At 54.8% G+C, this 16,269-nt stretch overlaps 1 protein-coding gene across 1 annotated transcript in view; it reads right to left on the reverse strand.

Moving 5' to 3' along the window:
- Positions 1–2,976: 2,976 nt before the first annotated feature.
- Positions 2,977–16,269, reverse strand: part of FA2H (fatty acid 2-hydroxylase) — a 62,606-nt gene continuing 49,313 nt past the window's right edge. The window contains exons 3-7 of the mRNA XM_067530153.1: positions 14,540–14,682; positions 13,392–13,498; positions 9,496–9,668; positions 8,101–8,353; positions 2,977–6,788 (exon numbers count right to left, since the gene is read on the reverse strand). Coding sequence (XP_067386254.1) covers positions 6,709–6,788; positions 8,101–8,353; positions 9,496–9,668; positions 13,392–13,498; positions 14,540–14,682 — 756 coding nt within the window. The 3' untranslated portion in view covers positions 2,977–6,708. The remainder of the gene's footprint in view (positions 6,789–8,100; positions 8,354–9,495; positions 9,669–13,391; positions 13,499–14,539; positions 14,683–16,269) is intronic.

Consider the following 16,269-nt stretch of genomic DNA (forward strand, 5'->3'; position numbering starts at 1 on the left):
CACAGCTAAATCACGCAATCTAGTGAGACACACATGACAAAAGTGCTTTTCCAGAGCAGCTCAGTGCAAAAGGCATCTTCTAGCGATGCCCCAGGAGCAAGGAGGAGGACAGCCACCCCACACCCGAAGGGATCAAGGAGCAGCGGGGCAGCTGCTGTTGCAGAGGGAGCCCTGAGGCCTGCAGGGTGCAGTGTCTCCTGGGGTGTGGGAAGAGGGGGCTGTTTTCCTGGCAGTAACACAAAACAAAAACAAAGAGACAGCAGCAGCAATGGAGAAGTTTGCATGGGTCACCTGGACAGCCAGGCCACACAGACACAGGCTAGGTGTGATCAGGAGCGCCTGGATTCAGGATTTCAACCCCAGCCAGACACAGCAGGGGTGCATTGTGGAGCATCAGGACTGGGAAAAGAAAACCTGCAGGTGACTGGCCCCTGGAGAAAGCTACCATCCTGAAAGCAGCCAGTAAGAAATACACCTGCAACAGAACCCACACCACAGATGCACCAAGAAGAACACCCATGCCACTGGCTAGTTGGTATAGACCCCAGACCCCTCCCACACACAGTAGCCACTGAGAGTGATTGGTTAGCACTAGCTGGACCACACCCTAGTTCTCAATGACCCTACAGCTGCTGGGTTTTTCCCTTTCTCCCCTTCCCAGGTGCCAGGTCACTCACTCTGTCAGTCTCAGGTCAGGCACCCAGCAAATGAGGAAGAATTAAATCAGTGACCACTTGTGCAAAGCTGGGTTTAAGTGAATTACCCAGCATCACAGGCAGCGGGAGGGATAGAGCCCATTCTCTGGGGCACCATTCAACTGCCTTAACTGTGAGACGCTCTTTTCTCTTCCTGAAATCCCCTGCCTCGTCTACCCCCCACGCACCATCTGCAGCAAATAAAGCAGGGGGGTCCTACAGACAACTGTCTCCTGCATGACACAACCCTGATTCTTCTCCAGAGCAGGTCCCTTTGTGTGCTGAATTAGGCATGTAATTAAAGACCATATCCCAAAGCATACGTACATGGGGGCTGATGTGAGGTTGCACAGGAAACCTTAATTCTGGCATCTCCTAACTTCTGAGTGTGTGACTTTGCAACCTAAATGATGTTCTTTTAACAAGGGTGTATGGAGAGGGGGGGGCTGTGTAATTTTCTAGATTTTTTTCATAATAGCAAATTAAATATCAGGGGGACGGGACGTGGGAGGCAAGGCCTGCTGGCCCACAGGCGGGGCAGGGATGAGAGGGCCCTGGGGAGAGCAGAAAGTGGGAGATAGTGGATGCTGGGCCTGGAGACGGGGAAGGAGAGTGTTGCAGGTAGGAGGCACTGGATCTGAGGCAGGGGTGGTGTGTGGGAAGTGAAGGGCTCCAACCCTGCAGGGGGCAGCATGTGGGAGGTGTGTGTGTGTGTGTGTGTGTGTGCACGTGCTGAGCCTGGGGTGGGCAGCTCAGAAACTTTTTCTGCTCAGCTACCGCAGCCCAACATGGTCCGAGAGTGAGCGGGGCCCACCGCTAACCCCTGTGCTATACGGGGGCCCAGAGAGGGAGACGGGCCTTCCTGCCCCCCATGCAGCAGTTCCCATGGCTGCGAGTGGACGTGCTACCTCAGTTAGCACACGGCTGGAAAGAGGTCAGTGCGGGGTGGATGCAGGAGGTGTCTGTGTACATTATCCATTGAATACACCACCTCTGAGATTGTAGTTACAGCAGGTGAGCACAGGGTGGCACGAGAGCCCCGTGCGCCATTTCTCCCAGACAGAGGCACAGTCAGTTCTGGGGTCAGTCAGCCAACGAGCTTTTTTTGTTGCTGCCTGCTACATGGAGCTGCAGAGGCTTCTCCTGCCACTTCCCGTACCCTGGTTTTCCAGATGCTTTTGTGTGGCTTTCTCCACCTTTTGCTCAGTTTTGCAGATTTCAAGGTGAGAAGGGTAGGCCCCTCTGCAGCCAGTGAGCGCTGCATCAAGCGCAATCCACTGGCCTTACACGAGAGGGCATCCTGTAGAAAGGTCGTGCTGGAAAGACTCCACATGATGGAGAATCCACCATGGCTCTAGAGATGCTCTTCCCTGCTGCCCCTTACGGAGCTGTGCCCATTCCAGCTCCTGGCTCTTGTTCAGCCTTGACTAGCAAATTAAAGACCCCTCTACTAACACTTCTTCCCCTGGTGTCTTCTCCCCAACTCCACTTCCTGCTGGAGCCCTAGTTTCCTTAGCCCCCCTCCCCCCCACTTCCTTTGACAACTCCCCCCACCAAAGGTCACCACGAAAAGGGGAATAAAACCTCTCTTTCCTCAGTTCAGTGCACTTGAGAGGGCACCCCAGAGCTACTCCCATCTCCAGGGCACAACAGGCCCATGCCCCCGATGAGAAATAAGCTGCAGGCAGCTAGTTTGGATACAGGGAGGGCTGGCAGAGCTCATGGTGCACCTGGCTGTCTTCCTGCCCCACTGAATCAGCAGCAGGCTTTCTGCCCTGCCAGCAGCCTCAGCTCAGCTCTCATGGGGGCATGGGCATGCCGTGAGGGGGGGAGGAGGGGGTGAAATGGGCATGCCGCACGAGGGAGACAGGAGGAAGAAGGCTAGCCCGCGGGCAGGAGCCCCAGCGATTGGCACAAGTCCAGGGAAACCCTACATACTCCCAAATGGTCTGGGCCTCCCCTTGGCAACAAAAGTTTGCAGGGCATTCAGGGGCCCAGTTTTGCTCAATCCTGCTGTTCTCCAGGTGCACGGGCTGGGCGCTCTGCCTTTCTCAAGGGACAAAGCAAAGATGGAGGATGGTAAAGCGGGGAAAGATTCCAGGGAAATTCCTTTTGAAACTGCTTATCTGGAGGCATCTAAAACCATGCATCAGTCCTGGTCTCTAGGAATCACAGGTAGGTGTGACTTGGGGCTTCAGGCCTGGGCATGGTCTCTGCTAAGGCAGACCAGTCTATTTGCCCCCTACCCCGGGGGCTGAGGCCGGCCCCCACACACACACCATTTTTTTCAAAATATACAGTTTATTTACAATGATGTCATGTCTACAGTTTTACATACAACTTTATTCCAAACCTTTAAATACTCGCAGTAGACATTAGGGGGGGAAAGAATCATAGGATCATCAAAAACAAGAGGCATCTTAGCAATTATGTTCATTGGAGTTTAAGTTTCAAGTAGCCAATGTCTACAGAAAACATGAACGGGTCAATCTGGCAAACAGACACTGTATACTGGGTTAGAAGAAGGCAAGACACAAAACTGCAAGACCCTCACCCCTGGCTCAGCTGGGATCCCTGAGCAATTCTCTCCTGCCCCCCAGCTGGGATCCCCCCCCAGATCCCAGCTGGGGGGCAGTAAGTGACTTGATAAAAGCCCCCACTTGAAGTGATCTGGTAAATATCACGAGTGCTACATGCCTCAGAGCCTAGGGTGGGGAAGGTAGCACTAGCACAGCCTCACCAACCACGGCAAGTTTTGCGGTACAGGCGCGGTTGTCTAAAAAAGAGGGTGGCTCCCACCTTCTATCCAGGGGCAAGTCAACTGAAGGTTTGTGGCAAGCACGTTAGCAGCAGCTTCCAGACTGTAGGAGCTTATTTAACATAAAGATCATTAACACCGCATGATGCTTAAAAATCACGGCCCGGATTCCTCCCACTGACGCCTGGGCGTGTGTATTTGATGCCATGTGCACAGGGTCTCCTCTCGGGAGCTGTCAGTGCTGCCTCCTGCAGGACGGGGAAGCTTTGGAGGCTGCTAGCTGCACTTCGGATGCTCCGGCGACTGGGCACTCTTTCTCCAAGGCATGGAGCAAAGGGCCGAATTGGGAAGGAGACTCCTGACGAACGGGCACGGAGAGCAGCAGGAGACAGCGCTGGGCTGGCAAGGTGCACTGTGAGGAGTGGGGAATGGCAGAGGAATAGATAGCGAGAGAACAGCCAGGCACAGTCTCCGCCATGCGAGGAGGGGCAGGCAGCAGCGTGGGAATGCCTGCAGCGGCCATCAGAACGGGGAGGGCGGGAGGGGCAGAAGGACAGGCAGGGGCAGCATTTGGCACCTCATTAGCACCAGCTGTGCAGCAGATTGCACCCGTTTTTCAGTGGCACACCACGGAGGGGAGAAGGGGGAGATAGAGAAAGTCTGAGGCTCCGAGAACCTCCTGCCTTGGCAAGTCAGCTGTGGACAGTCTGGTCCCCTTTGAGAAAGGCAAATTGTAACACATGGGCCCACACAAGGAGCAGAGGGTGAGCTGTGAGGCGAGCTGCTTCTTAACCAGCTGGCAGCACAAGGGATCCTTGCTGAGCAGCAGATGCAGAGCCAGGGTCTTGGGGTAGGACTCGGGCCCTAGGACAGCCCTGACAAAGGCTACCGGTTCCATCACTTGCTTGTTGGCCAGATGACGGAGCCGCATAAACCCCTTCTTGTTTCCCTCAGCCCTCTCCTCCCACCTTACGGGCGGGGACAGGTAAAGCGGTAGAGCTGAGAGCCAAGGGGAAAGCAGAGAGGGAAATGAAAGACAGCAGCACTGTTTGCCTTTTCTTCAAAGGAACCAACAGGCCCAGCCCAGACTGTCCATCGGGGAGTCCCAGCCATGGTCTTTCTCTGTGTCTGTGCTCAGCCGCCAGGCAGAAAGGGCAGGGAGAACGGAGGCAGGAGACAGAGGGTGCTGCCCACCCCTGACCACCCACACCAGAGCCGTGAGGGCTGTGCAGGCCCTGCAGGTTCTGCCTTCGCACCAGCGCTCAGCCCTCCTCAGAGGGGATCTCAGCGGCTCCTGGCATCACCGGCGTTGATATTCAGAACCCCTCGCGCAGGTGGGACGGACACGGCCAGCCTGCAGTCCCCAAGGAAACCCCACAGTCACCAACGGGGGAGGTCATAGACGGGAACGAGGGGTTCTGCTCCTGGCAGGCCCTAGGGCCGCCATTCATTGCAGCACACTCCTCCTCCCCGGGCCTCAGGGCTCTTAGCTTCCAGGGAGCTGGCCTGGACAGCCAGCGTCCTGCAACTTGGTTTGTACAAGGATTTGAGTTGGGGCAGGAGAGAAGAGACATCCTACTCCTCCCCTACACACCGGTTAGAGGGAAGGGACCTGAGCTGTGGCAGAAGCCAGGGTATCATTCCTGCACTTGCTCACCCTCTGTCCCCCAACCCCAGAGAGCCCTGGCCTCAGTTCCCTCCGGCCATGAGCAGCATTTGCAGAGACTGGCTCCCTCCCGCCGCCAGAGGAGGACAGGCCAATCCCTGCACAGGAGCTTTTGGCTTCTCAGGCATGTGGGCCCGTAACTGAGATCTGCTCAGCTTTGATTTTTGGCTTTATAAGCACAGGGTAAGGAGCAGTTCAAAAAGCTCCCAGTTTAAGGAGAAACAGACCAACCTGGTTAGTCTCCCTGTGCCAGGGGATCTAGCACAGGGGAGCAGAAAGGCCTCACATGGAGATGGCACCTCATCTGCTGAAGCCCTGCTGAGCCGGGGGAGAGACCAAACCCCCCTTCTGCACTCAGACACCAAGACAGGAGATGCTGACAACTGGCAGCGCAGCAGGCTGGGATACTCTGCTCTCTGGAAAGCAGGCAATACCCCAGGAAGGGGTTGCAATTTGCTGGTTCTTTGGCACCACAGTTCATGCGCTTTCTCTGGTACCCAGTGGAGCAGTGGCCACAAGCAACCGGATGCTTTCAAAGGGTGGGGGGAAGGGTATCGTAGGCATGATTTCGCCACATGGCACCAAAATCAAAAGCTTTGTACCTAAAGTGGGAGGGCGGGGCAGGGGGCTGGATTCAGACTGCACCTCTAAAGCACTGGGAGGTAATGGCACCACAAGGTCCTCATCTCCCAATCCCCCACTGACACACGGGACGTGCCGGGGCACGTGAAACAGAGCTCTGCAGCCTTTCCTTCTCCATGCTTTATTTGGAACAAATAAGCCCTCCAGTGCAGAGCCAGCCACTGGCATTGGGGGAGCTGAATGTCCATGTCCACCCCGGGATCATCTGGAGGGGGGCAGCACTGACAGCTGGGCTGCATTTGGCTGCCTGCCTTGTCTTCCCCTAAGGCCCAGACTCCCCGACCCATTTTTCAGGGGGAGATGTGGCCCCTGGAGAATACAGGTCCCAGTGTGCAAAGCTTCCTCTTGGCCCAAGCAGCCCGCTCAGCACTGTGCCAGGCCAGTCAGACGCAGAGCGCTGTGCATCCTGGGATCTGAAGTCTCCCCAAGCCAGCTCCCTGCTGGTGCTGGTTGCAGTCTGTGCCACTGTTTGCAAGGCAGGTTGCCGGGATAGGTTAGACACAGCCCTCGGCGTGGGGGCTTGTGCTTGACCCCACTCCTCCCTCCCTCCCTGCGGATGAGCTCAGAGCAAAGAAGAAACCTGGAGCATTGGCACAGCCACCACCTCTGCTCCTGGCTGAGTCCCTGCCAACGTGCAAGGTTACTGCTCCATGGTGAGGGGTGTGACAACCTTTCAGGCAGCAGTTAGAGACGGCGGTGCATATCCCCCTCGCAATAAATACTCGCCTTTAACTCACAGGTGGCGCCACCTCCCAGGACAGCAGCAAGGTCAGAACTACAAAAGCCAATAAGATACAGCAGTCTTCTCCGCCCCTCCCCCGGCGGTCAAGGGCTTATGACCCCCTCTTGTTCAGTTCTGCAGAGGTGGACGGCCCCCTCCGAAGTCCTGCAGCGGGCGGAAGGGGAGGTGGCCGTGTGACGTGCCGGGTTCACAAGAGCCAGGGCTGTTAATCTGCTTTCTCAAGGGTTTCCTCCGGGATTAGGGTGTGAAATGGGTGGTCCCAGAACGTGCTAGTGATACCAAAGCCTTTGGGGAAGGGGGAAAGAGAGAGAGACCATGTGAATTGGCATTCAAAAAATGGTGACCTCAGCCTTTGATCTGTCTTATGCGGCCCTCATCACTGCCTGTCTGAGCCCCTCACCATCATGAATGGATCCTCATGGCACCCCTCCCCGAGCAGAGGGGAACTTGCCCGAGGACATGCTGAGGCTGACCTAGGAATTGTCCCAGTCCAGTGTTCTGCCTCCTAGACCCGCCTCCAGCAAGGCCAGAGATGTCTGAGGCGCACAGACCGACAAGGCAGGGCCAGTCTGCAGTGACTGCAGGCCAGATACAGTCTGGGAGCAAAGCCACTGCGACCCAGAGAAGCATTTAGACCAATTGCAGTCATCAGCTGATTCTCACGCAAGTAGCAACTGATGAGACTTGAGCTGCCAAGGACCGGCTGGCCGCATGAGCCTTCTCTGGCACAGCGAAGCATTCTGGGGGATTTCATTCACACTGCCAACTTCCAGGAGCTAAGGGTGCCAGGAGCCTGTGCCTTCCCAGAGAAGGGTCACCCAGAACTGGCTGGGATTCGGTGGCTCCCGAAGGAAGGGCTGGAAGGGCTTTTCCAGCTCAAGCAGAGGGAGGGAGAACGTTACAGAATCAACTGCACGCCCCGCAGCCCCGCTGGACATTTAGGGAAGCTGCGGTAATGAGTGCTCTGCACCAGTCAGATGGCCCCTCCTCAGAGCGTCATGAGTGCTAATCCCCCTCCAAAACCAGGCATGTCGGAGCACTGCTCCACAAGTCAGCACTGCCTGCCTGAGCATGGCAGAGCGCTGGGGCATCTTCCAGAGCGCTTGCTTGCATGGTTTAAAGCGGGGCATTTTGCGTCCAAAGGGATTACATTTAGCACAGAGCTTCCCACGCTCCAGGCTGAGCTCTGCTTTCAGACATGCCTCACAGTGCAAGTCCACAGCAAACGAATACTCCAGCTCGCAGCTAAGGTTTGCTTTCCCCGAGGTACGTCTGTGCTGCAACTTTTGTCTTTGCCTAAATGTGGACTTGGGTACTGAAAGGTAGGCCCTTGTGATTAAAAGCATGGGCCCAGTTTTAAGACCCCAGGAGATTTACACACAGATGCAGTGCTCCGGCTGACTCAGGGGTGAAGTGCAACGCCTGGGAGGTTTCAGATGAACTATGGTACACACCACACAGCCCCGAGGCGTGGATGATGCAGACCTAACAAGTGGGCTACAATGCAGTCTGATCTTGGCTCAGCCATGCCGTCTAGGCTTCTCAGCGGCGTTCGCTGGTCGCGAGGCAGCGGGACAGAGGGGAAAGGTGCCGGTACCTGATTTTTGGTGTTCGAAGTGGTGCTTCACGTGATAAGCCTTCAGCCTGTACAGGTAGGTGCCTTTCTTCGGTGAGCCATAGTGCAGGTAGTAGTGAGTCATGTCGTACACAACGTAACCAAACAGCCCCCCAACGAACAGGGACATGGCGAGTGCTTCCGGCAGCAGGAGGCGCAAAAGGCCGTAGAAAAACCCGATCACCAGTGACGCCGGCACAGGAGGGAAGACCAGGCGGGAGCTGTCGAATGGAGACTGGAAGCAGAGGACAACGGGCAGGGTGAGTTCCTAGCACGCTCACAGAAGCTAAGCATGACATTTACTGCCTGGTTCAAGTGACACGGAGAGGGAGGGGGCAACGCGAATGAACTACCATCAGATCAGAAGCTACAGACACATCCGCCTCTGCTCTCAGGGTCTAAAGCCAGCTCTGGGGGAGCCACTCACAGCCCAAAGGCACCGGGTATCTGGAGGGAACGTCAGAGGGGTCTACAAAAGCCGCTGCGGGTGCAGGGGCATTAGATTGGCTACACTGTGCCAGCCCCAAGAGGAAGCCGATTTGGATCTTGGCCCCTCCGGCTTTCAGGGTGCTATGGTTCCCCTAGCTGCCTCAGTGGCAGCTTTTAAACCTGTTTTGCCACTGTTCCCAACCCAAACAAAACCAGAGGTTGCCAAGGCAGCTCAGGGACCCATGGAAGGGCGAGTTTGTTAAAAGCTACTTTTAACCATCTAAGTAAGTCTCAGCTCCTGCCTGGTGCAGACTGAACTCAAAGGAACTATGCCAATCAAGTGACGCTGAATTTCCACCAGCCACAAAACCAGCACCACACTCAGGGAGTCGGGACATTACATTCACCAATAACTCGCCCAATAGGATCTTCCTTTTGTTACCTGGCAAGACTTGAGTGGAGGCATCTGCATTTCCCCATCACAAGGGCTGACAACTCCCTCCAGCACCTACTGTCAGAGAAGATGTGCAGCTCCCCACCCTGCTTATGGTCATCAATATTGAGAGACACAACCCTGCAGCTGCGGGCTTAGCAGGTGATAAAGCGTTTCCATTCACCGTTGAGCTGGGCAAATGCCTGTGTGTGTGGAGTCTTGCTCCACACAGCTTCAGATGCCACATGCCAGGAAGCTGCAATCAGAGCTGCTTGGGTGTCTAAACATGGCTTCGCAATTTTGGTCAGCTTTCTTGGTAAGGCAGTTTCTCAGGGCAAGTCTAACAGCACTGGATGTATTGTGCAAGTGCCCTCGCTTTCTAAGTGGAGAGATGCCAGGAGTCAAGCTGATATGCCTGACTCGGCTCCACAATTTCCACATCTGCATGTGTGTTATCTCTAGAGATCTGCTCTGGAATGACCTACGTTTGCATGCAAGGGGTGTGCGCCACTCACCTTGTGATGCTGGCCGTGCAACAAGAAATGCAGCGTGATGAGATAATAGTTACTAGCAGGCGGCTTCATGTGGAAGAGAAAGCGATGGATGAGATACTCTATTAACGACCACATGAACATTCCCAGCACGAAGACGAATGGGAAGAAGTACTTGTGCACAGGGATGGAATACTCTACACGACAAGGAGACATGCAATCAGCAACCATGCATTGCTACCACAGCTAGCGAGCAAGACAGGGGACCTTGACGACACCACCACTCCACGTGTCACTGCTTCATTCACATTTATTTTACGCTTCCCAGATTTAGTGCATTTCCCCTTTCGCAACTTCAAACGTCTGGAGGGCCATGGGGTCTCCTCTCCCCTGCCAGCCAGGCTCTGGTCAAGTCCTGCCACTGTTCCTGTGACAAACTATCATTGCTAAAGCCTGCTCCACAGCCAGGGGTCATTTCTTGACTCAGCCACTGCAAACACCTCCTGCTTCTCAGTTGTCCACCCTCCAACATGTCGCTGTCTAGATTCTCCACCTCCCTTTGTGCTGGAGTCCTGACCACGTCCGCTCCTTCCACATCAAGTGAATGCTCATCTTCTCTCCAGACTTTGCTAACCCCACCTCATCTCTCCCTTCACACACCCACTTCCTATGCTCTGCCCGGCTGTATCTGGCCCTTGCACCCTTTAGCTCCTTCACCCCTTGCACTACATAGGGCCACAGACCACGTGAATCTGCCTGCAGAAGCAGAACCACCATTTGTAGCATGGAGCCAAGCTCCCAGCTAAGACTCAACCCCCACCAAATCAGAATTTTGAATTGAACAGCTGATGCTTCTGCAATCATCCCTGCCATTGTCCTCAGCATGCTTCTCTCTGTACTGAAGGGGAAGATCACATGGACACTCCAGCCAGGCTGGAGAGCTTGCCTATTGTTCCACAGACAGATGGGCCTCTGTAAGGATGCTCTTAGCTAGGTAGAGCAAATCAATGGGAGGGCTGTTTCCCCATGGTACGGATCAAAACACACATCTTTGTACGATCCCCACTGATTTACTCTGCAGAAGCAAAGTCACCATCTCGCTGGGGGAGGTGGGGTGGTATGTGGATAGGAGCACACAAGTCTGAAGCACTCGGGCCACGTGGTGCCTATCGGCTTTCCAACTGAAGGTAAGCTGCTGTATTTCAGACTTCCAGCAATACCAAAATACATGCAGCCCTCATTCTCAGCCTGGATTCAGCCCCCTACACGATAGAGAAGTTTTAAGGCACAGTTTTTTCCAGATAAGAGGGCTGTCGCGGTCAGTTTGCTCATCCAGTGTCCTGGCTGTTCCCAGGGTGGAAAGCACCGCTTGGGTGGGGGAAGTGCTCTCCCTAACACAGTGGAGACCACAGCAGAGGGAGTGGCTGCGCAAACGCTGCAAGTGGAAGGTACCAATATGTACAATTAGAAATCAGCCTAGTGTCACAAAGCCTTGGCGAGGAGCCATCCAGAGAGTCCAGCAGAAGCAGCCAACGCAGGGACCTTCGCTCCTCTGGACATTCGGAGATCTATCTACATGATTGACTGGACTTTCGGAATCCCACGTGACTGGCTATTTGCTCCAACCCTTTCTGTCCCTCACAGTCTTTTCACCTCAGCTTCATTCCTGCCTTTCTTGCTTTCTTCCCTCCTCCCCGTTCCTCTCACCCCCTTCCCCTTCTACTTCCAGTTAGCTTATCCCCTCCGCCCTAAACCCTAGCGCTTAAAAAATAAAGTCCATAAAACTCAGGGCATTACCATGCTCTTCGCTGCCATCACATTGCTCACCCTGCTTGTGTTTTCTATCCCTTCCCCCATGTCTGTCAGGTCAATTTCGATTGTAAGCTCTCGAAGGCAGAGACTGTCTGTCTACCACAGTGTTTGCACAGCACCTAGTGCAGCGAGGGCCCATTCTTGTTTGGGCCTTAGGCACTGCTCTAACAAACATGGATTATTCATAATAAGGCCACAGAGCTTGGCTGGGGGTGGGGCTCAGAGGCAGCACTTCATGCTACTTTTGTCTAGCTGTTTTTTTAAAAAACTGGATTTCAAGCTGAAGGTGTCCCTTTAAGATCTCTGCTAACAGCATTTTCCAGTGATTTGCTCCAAACTCATGGTCCCCTCCATCCCACAGAGCTGTACATGTGTCACTGCAGGCTCTGGTGGGGCAATGCCACATCACACCGGGTCAGTCTGCCAAGAGGAGGAGGAGATTCTCCCTCCCTCTGCCGCTCGCCTACCCCTGAACCCAGCCGACACTGGTACCAAGTGGCATCTCCAAAGGAATTCAGCTCCGGGGAGGAAAACAGCCCATCAGAAACAAAGACAGCGACATGCTCTGACTGCCCAGCCGCTGGCCACGGTTGTTGCTGGCTGGAGGGCAGACAGCAGGGGATTCAGTGGCGAAGATTTCAGATGAACAATCCGTGCCCTGTGCAGGGCCCGTCCCATGCCAGCAGTGCTGAGGGATGGGCTTGTCTAACAAGGGAACAGGGCCACAGAATGACAGCACTGGCTGTTTCGATCACTTCCATTCAGCTGCAGACGTGTGAGTGGCATGCAGCATGCTCTACTGCAGATCAGAGGCCACCAGAGATGGCCTCTGCAGCCCCCAAAGCCCTGCCCTTGTGGGTCCCCTTGATTTGGGGACATGGGGCACAAGAGCCAGGATTTTTTGAGACTGGAGTCTGGTTTTTTTTAAATCTTTATCTGGGCTGGGTCCGTGCCTCAACGGCCAGATGATCGACCGCCCTGGGAAAGAACACAAGGTCAGCTCTGGGGATCGCGCACTCTGAGATTGGGGAGGAAATAGCCATGAGGTTGACCCCATTTCGTTACAAAGCAAGGTCAAGGTGGCCAGTGCACCTCTGGCTACGTAGCAGCTGGGAGGGGTAATTCCCAGCTCGGGGAGATGTACACATGCTGGCCCTGCTGCAGATGGTTCGCCGGCAGTGGGATGGGCAAGTCACTCGAGCACGTGCCCAGACTCAGACGCCAAGGCCAGAAGGGACCATTATGATCACCTAGTCTGACTTGCACATCACAGGCCACAGAACCTCGCCCGCCCGCCCGCCCCCGGTAACAGACCCTGAATCTCTGCCTGAATCACTGACATCCTCAAATCACGATTTCAAGCCCTCAAGTTACAGAGAATCCACCATGGATGGGGCCAGGCGGGATTGTACTCGGGCGGCCAGCCCAAGCTGCCGTGGCCATTCTGCTGTTTTTAGCGGGGTAGCTCCAGTAGAGCTAGCGTATGTGTGTGTCTCTGAGCTGTGAATTACGTCTCCTGGCTGCTATGCAGAGATCACCTTAACTAGCCCGTTAAGCTTTCTAGTAAAGTGGGCCAAAGCGGAAATGGCAGACCCACCCCACCACTATGATGGATGGATTATGGATGCCCCATTCCTTAGCCCCTAGCAGCCAGACTTCTGCAGCGAGCCAGTGATCAGGCGCAGCTTGCGAACTGTAACATTTAAACCAGTGCATGGGATGGATGCAGACAACTGTGGCTATGATGCAGACAACTGTGGCTATGACTGGGTTTAAAAGGAGACCGGATATTAGTTCAATAGCTGTACATGAACAAAAAGGGTTAATTCACTGCTCCTCCATGCAATGATTTGTAGCTTAAAACATGCACTAAGGGGGTGTCGTGGGGGGAAGCAAGCCAGCCAGCTCTCCATCCCCTGGGACCCATACACACACCCGTGTGGATTTGACCCCTTCATGCTAGTGGGCTAGCTTGCGCCAACGTGCACGTTAGTGATGCCCAGCAGGAAATCGGGACTGCTGGGACACAGGGGAGCGTGGCTGCCTTCCCGCGGTTTACAGCCCCAGGATTGGCCACGAACAGGTGGGGCTGCATGGGAGATCAATACCTGTTGTGAATGACGAGAAGAGTCTAGTAGTTCCCTGCGCAAGAGACGTGTAGCAGAACCAGCTGAGATACAGCACCACAGGGATCCAGACCATAACAACGATATACCTGGAGAGTGAGAGAGAGGAATTCATTTGAGCAAATTCATATGCCTTTTCCATGGGCTATGGCAAACTTAAGGTCTGTACACATGACCACTCACGCCAGCATAACTGACGTCATGCTGGGGTGTGAATAAGCCACCCCCAGAGTGACGCAAGTTACACATAGCCAAGTGCCGGCGTGCATGGCACTGTGTTGGTGGGAGAGCTTCTTCTGCCGACATAGCTACTGCCACTCAGGAGGTTGCTGTTGGCACAGAGCGTCTTCACCAGATGTGCTACAGCTACATCGGCACTGCTGCGCCGCTGTAGCGCTTCTCATGTAGACACAGGGCGCGTGCTTCAGACAGCTATTTGGACAGCTGTCCCGGGGCTTCGCTCTGGAAGAAGCCATGATGCTGGCCCAAAGCCAGCATTCTGGCTGGTCAGCGCCTCGCTTCCTGCTCACGTTCTACAGTGAGAGGGAGCAGGGGACCCAATAAAACTATTTGGGGAAGAGCTCTAGGAGGCAGCCGTTCTACATCCGCAAAGAGGATGTGCAGGGGAGTCGTGGCTAGGTCAGGGCGACCATGGCAGAGACTCAGCCACTCTGTTTCCAGGTCTCTTGCTTCCCAGCCAAGGAGTGCGCCTCACACTGCTCTTCAGCCGCTCCCTTTCACCTCATCGCAGGAGGAGCACGGACGGACTCCGCAGCAAGTCTCCCCGAAGGTCACTGTGGACACAGGTGAGGTCACCCGATATTGACAGGAGGGCAGAAAGCCGGAGAGCTCCAGCAACGTCGGGATGCTCCAAGCAGCTCCCAGACAGGAGGTGTCTCATTATCGGAGCTCAGCCCATCATAGTCACCGCATTTAGCAGGTTTTCCCTGCCAGGCACTCGCTGCGCTATGGCAAGGAAGAGCCCATCCAGCAGGTTCCCTCCCCTTTCCCTGGTGACACAGTCTCACGATGAAGGTCTGGATCGAGAGTCTGGTCTTGGACGTGCCGAGAAGCACAACCCCTGGGGGAGGGGTCAGATCTGCTGTATGCCTCTGTCAGACGACACTTACCATGCTGTTTTAGAGAGGGACTCTATGAAATCCGAATGGAATAAGCGAATTGGCCGGTCCACAGGCTGATGCACCCACTCGTCATATTTCTCCCCCAAATGGCCCACCTGCCAGAGCAATGGTGTGTGCCAGTCCACGAGATCCTGGGGCAGCAAAGAACAAAGTACGAGATCTTTTAAAACCAAGTCACTAAGTCATTTTACATTCCTCACCTAGCACAATGCCTCACTGTGTATTACTGGTTGAGGTCCATATCTCCCATGGGTTATCTCGGTGAGCCAGATAGCCTATGCAGACGGCGTACAGTAACTTGCCCCCTGTACTAACGCAGCAACGCCTTGGGTGCTTTACACAGGCTCAAGGTTAAGATTGCTACGTTAATATGAGGTAAGACACTTGCCCAGGCTGGGAAGCCGACGGGTTATGCAAAATCTAAAAATGGTAACATCACACTTCCATAGTAGACTGAGATGTACATGTCAAGGCAGCGAAACCATTAGGATCAGGTGGGTAAGAAAAGACCTCTCCCCTAGAGAGAAGGCTATGGATTTGTTAAACCCAAAGGGTGCAGGAGAGAGGTTGTACTGCTTGCTAAACAAATGCAGTACAGAATCACCTCTCAGTATCAGAAATGCCGAGTGCTGCTCGGTTTAATACTCGGTCATTTATTGAACTGCTCTGTGGGTCAGAAAATGTATTGCAGCATTAAAAGTGTGGAAGTGTCCAGAGGTGGGTGTTCATTCATTCGTTCGCTCTCTCTCTGTCTCTCCCCCTCTCTCCCCCCCCTTCCCCTGCCCTGTGATCAGAGATAGACACTGGGTCCGGCCCCCGTGGCATGCTGGCCCCCTACGTTATGCAGCGAAGCCCCCTGGAGCCCATGGAGGTTTGTGTAGCAGGATGAACATTCGGTGGCAGCTTTTAAGACAGAATATGAAAGTGAATCCCCCTATCGGCACCGTGACCCCCGGGTAACAGACCCTCCAGAGCTTCACTGCAGGAGTCCCTGGAGGGAGGGTGGGGGGGAGCAGGAGGTTTTGGCAGCTGTGTGGAGGACAGGGAAGACGTGCCCATTTAGGATGGGGCTGATCAAAAGTGCTCAGCTCTGGCCTAGTGTTGTTCTCCCTGAAATCAGTGGAGGCAGAGCAGCACTTTCAATGGTCCCCACCCTGAGCTGGCCGCAGGGGAAATCAAGGCTAGCTCCTTTGGGTTGTGGCGCTCAGATTCCCTCACTGGCCTTGTGTGCCAGGAGGTGCCAGGCGCCGTCATCCTCCACAGTTTGAACCCCCAGCATAGATTCCACAGGAATGATACATCCTGTCTCATGGCTCAGTCACTCTGACATTGCTCTCCCAAACAAGCTGTGCTGGGCATTTGTCTCCCGCCGTCAAACAGGACACCCTAGCGTTGCACTGAAAGGGGGCAGGGGACACCCGGGAACTGGTTGGACTGCTATTCCAGGCTGCCGCACGCGAGAGCGGCTTCCCTTTTGAGAAGGGAGGGTTGAGGATCCTGAAGAGTGTCCGGGTGGCTGGTCAAGAGCAAGCGAGGGACATTCGTGCACAAATCGGTGACTGTACATGAACAGTTACTGGGGCGGCTGCCTGAGTGGCATGTCCGGTGGGCAGGGAATGGAGGACAGCTGATGAAGTGCCCGTTCACATCCAGATGCGGGACATCTGCCTCGGTACACCCAGTGGGACTGCAGAGATGCAATCTGTGCTGTCAAAGGG

This window comes from Emydura macquarii, unplaced genomic scaffold (assembly GCF_026122565.2).
Source record: "Emydura macquarii macquarii isolate MOO-44397 ecotype Brisbane River unplaced genomic scaffold, CSIRO-AGI_Emac_v2 contig_3042, whole genome shotgun sequence".
In the NCBI taxonomy this organism is placed as follows: Eukaryota; Metazoa; Chordata; order Testudines; family Chelidae; genus Emydura; species Emydura macquarii.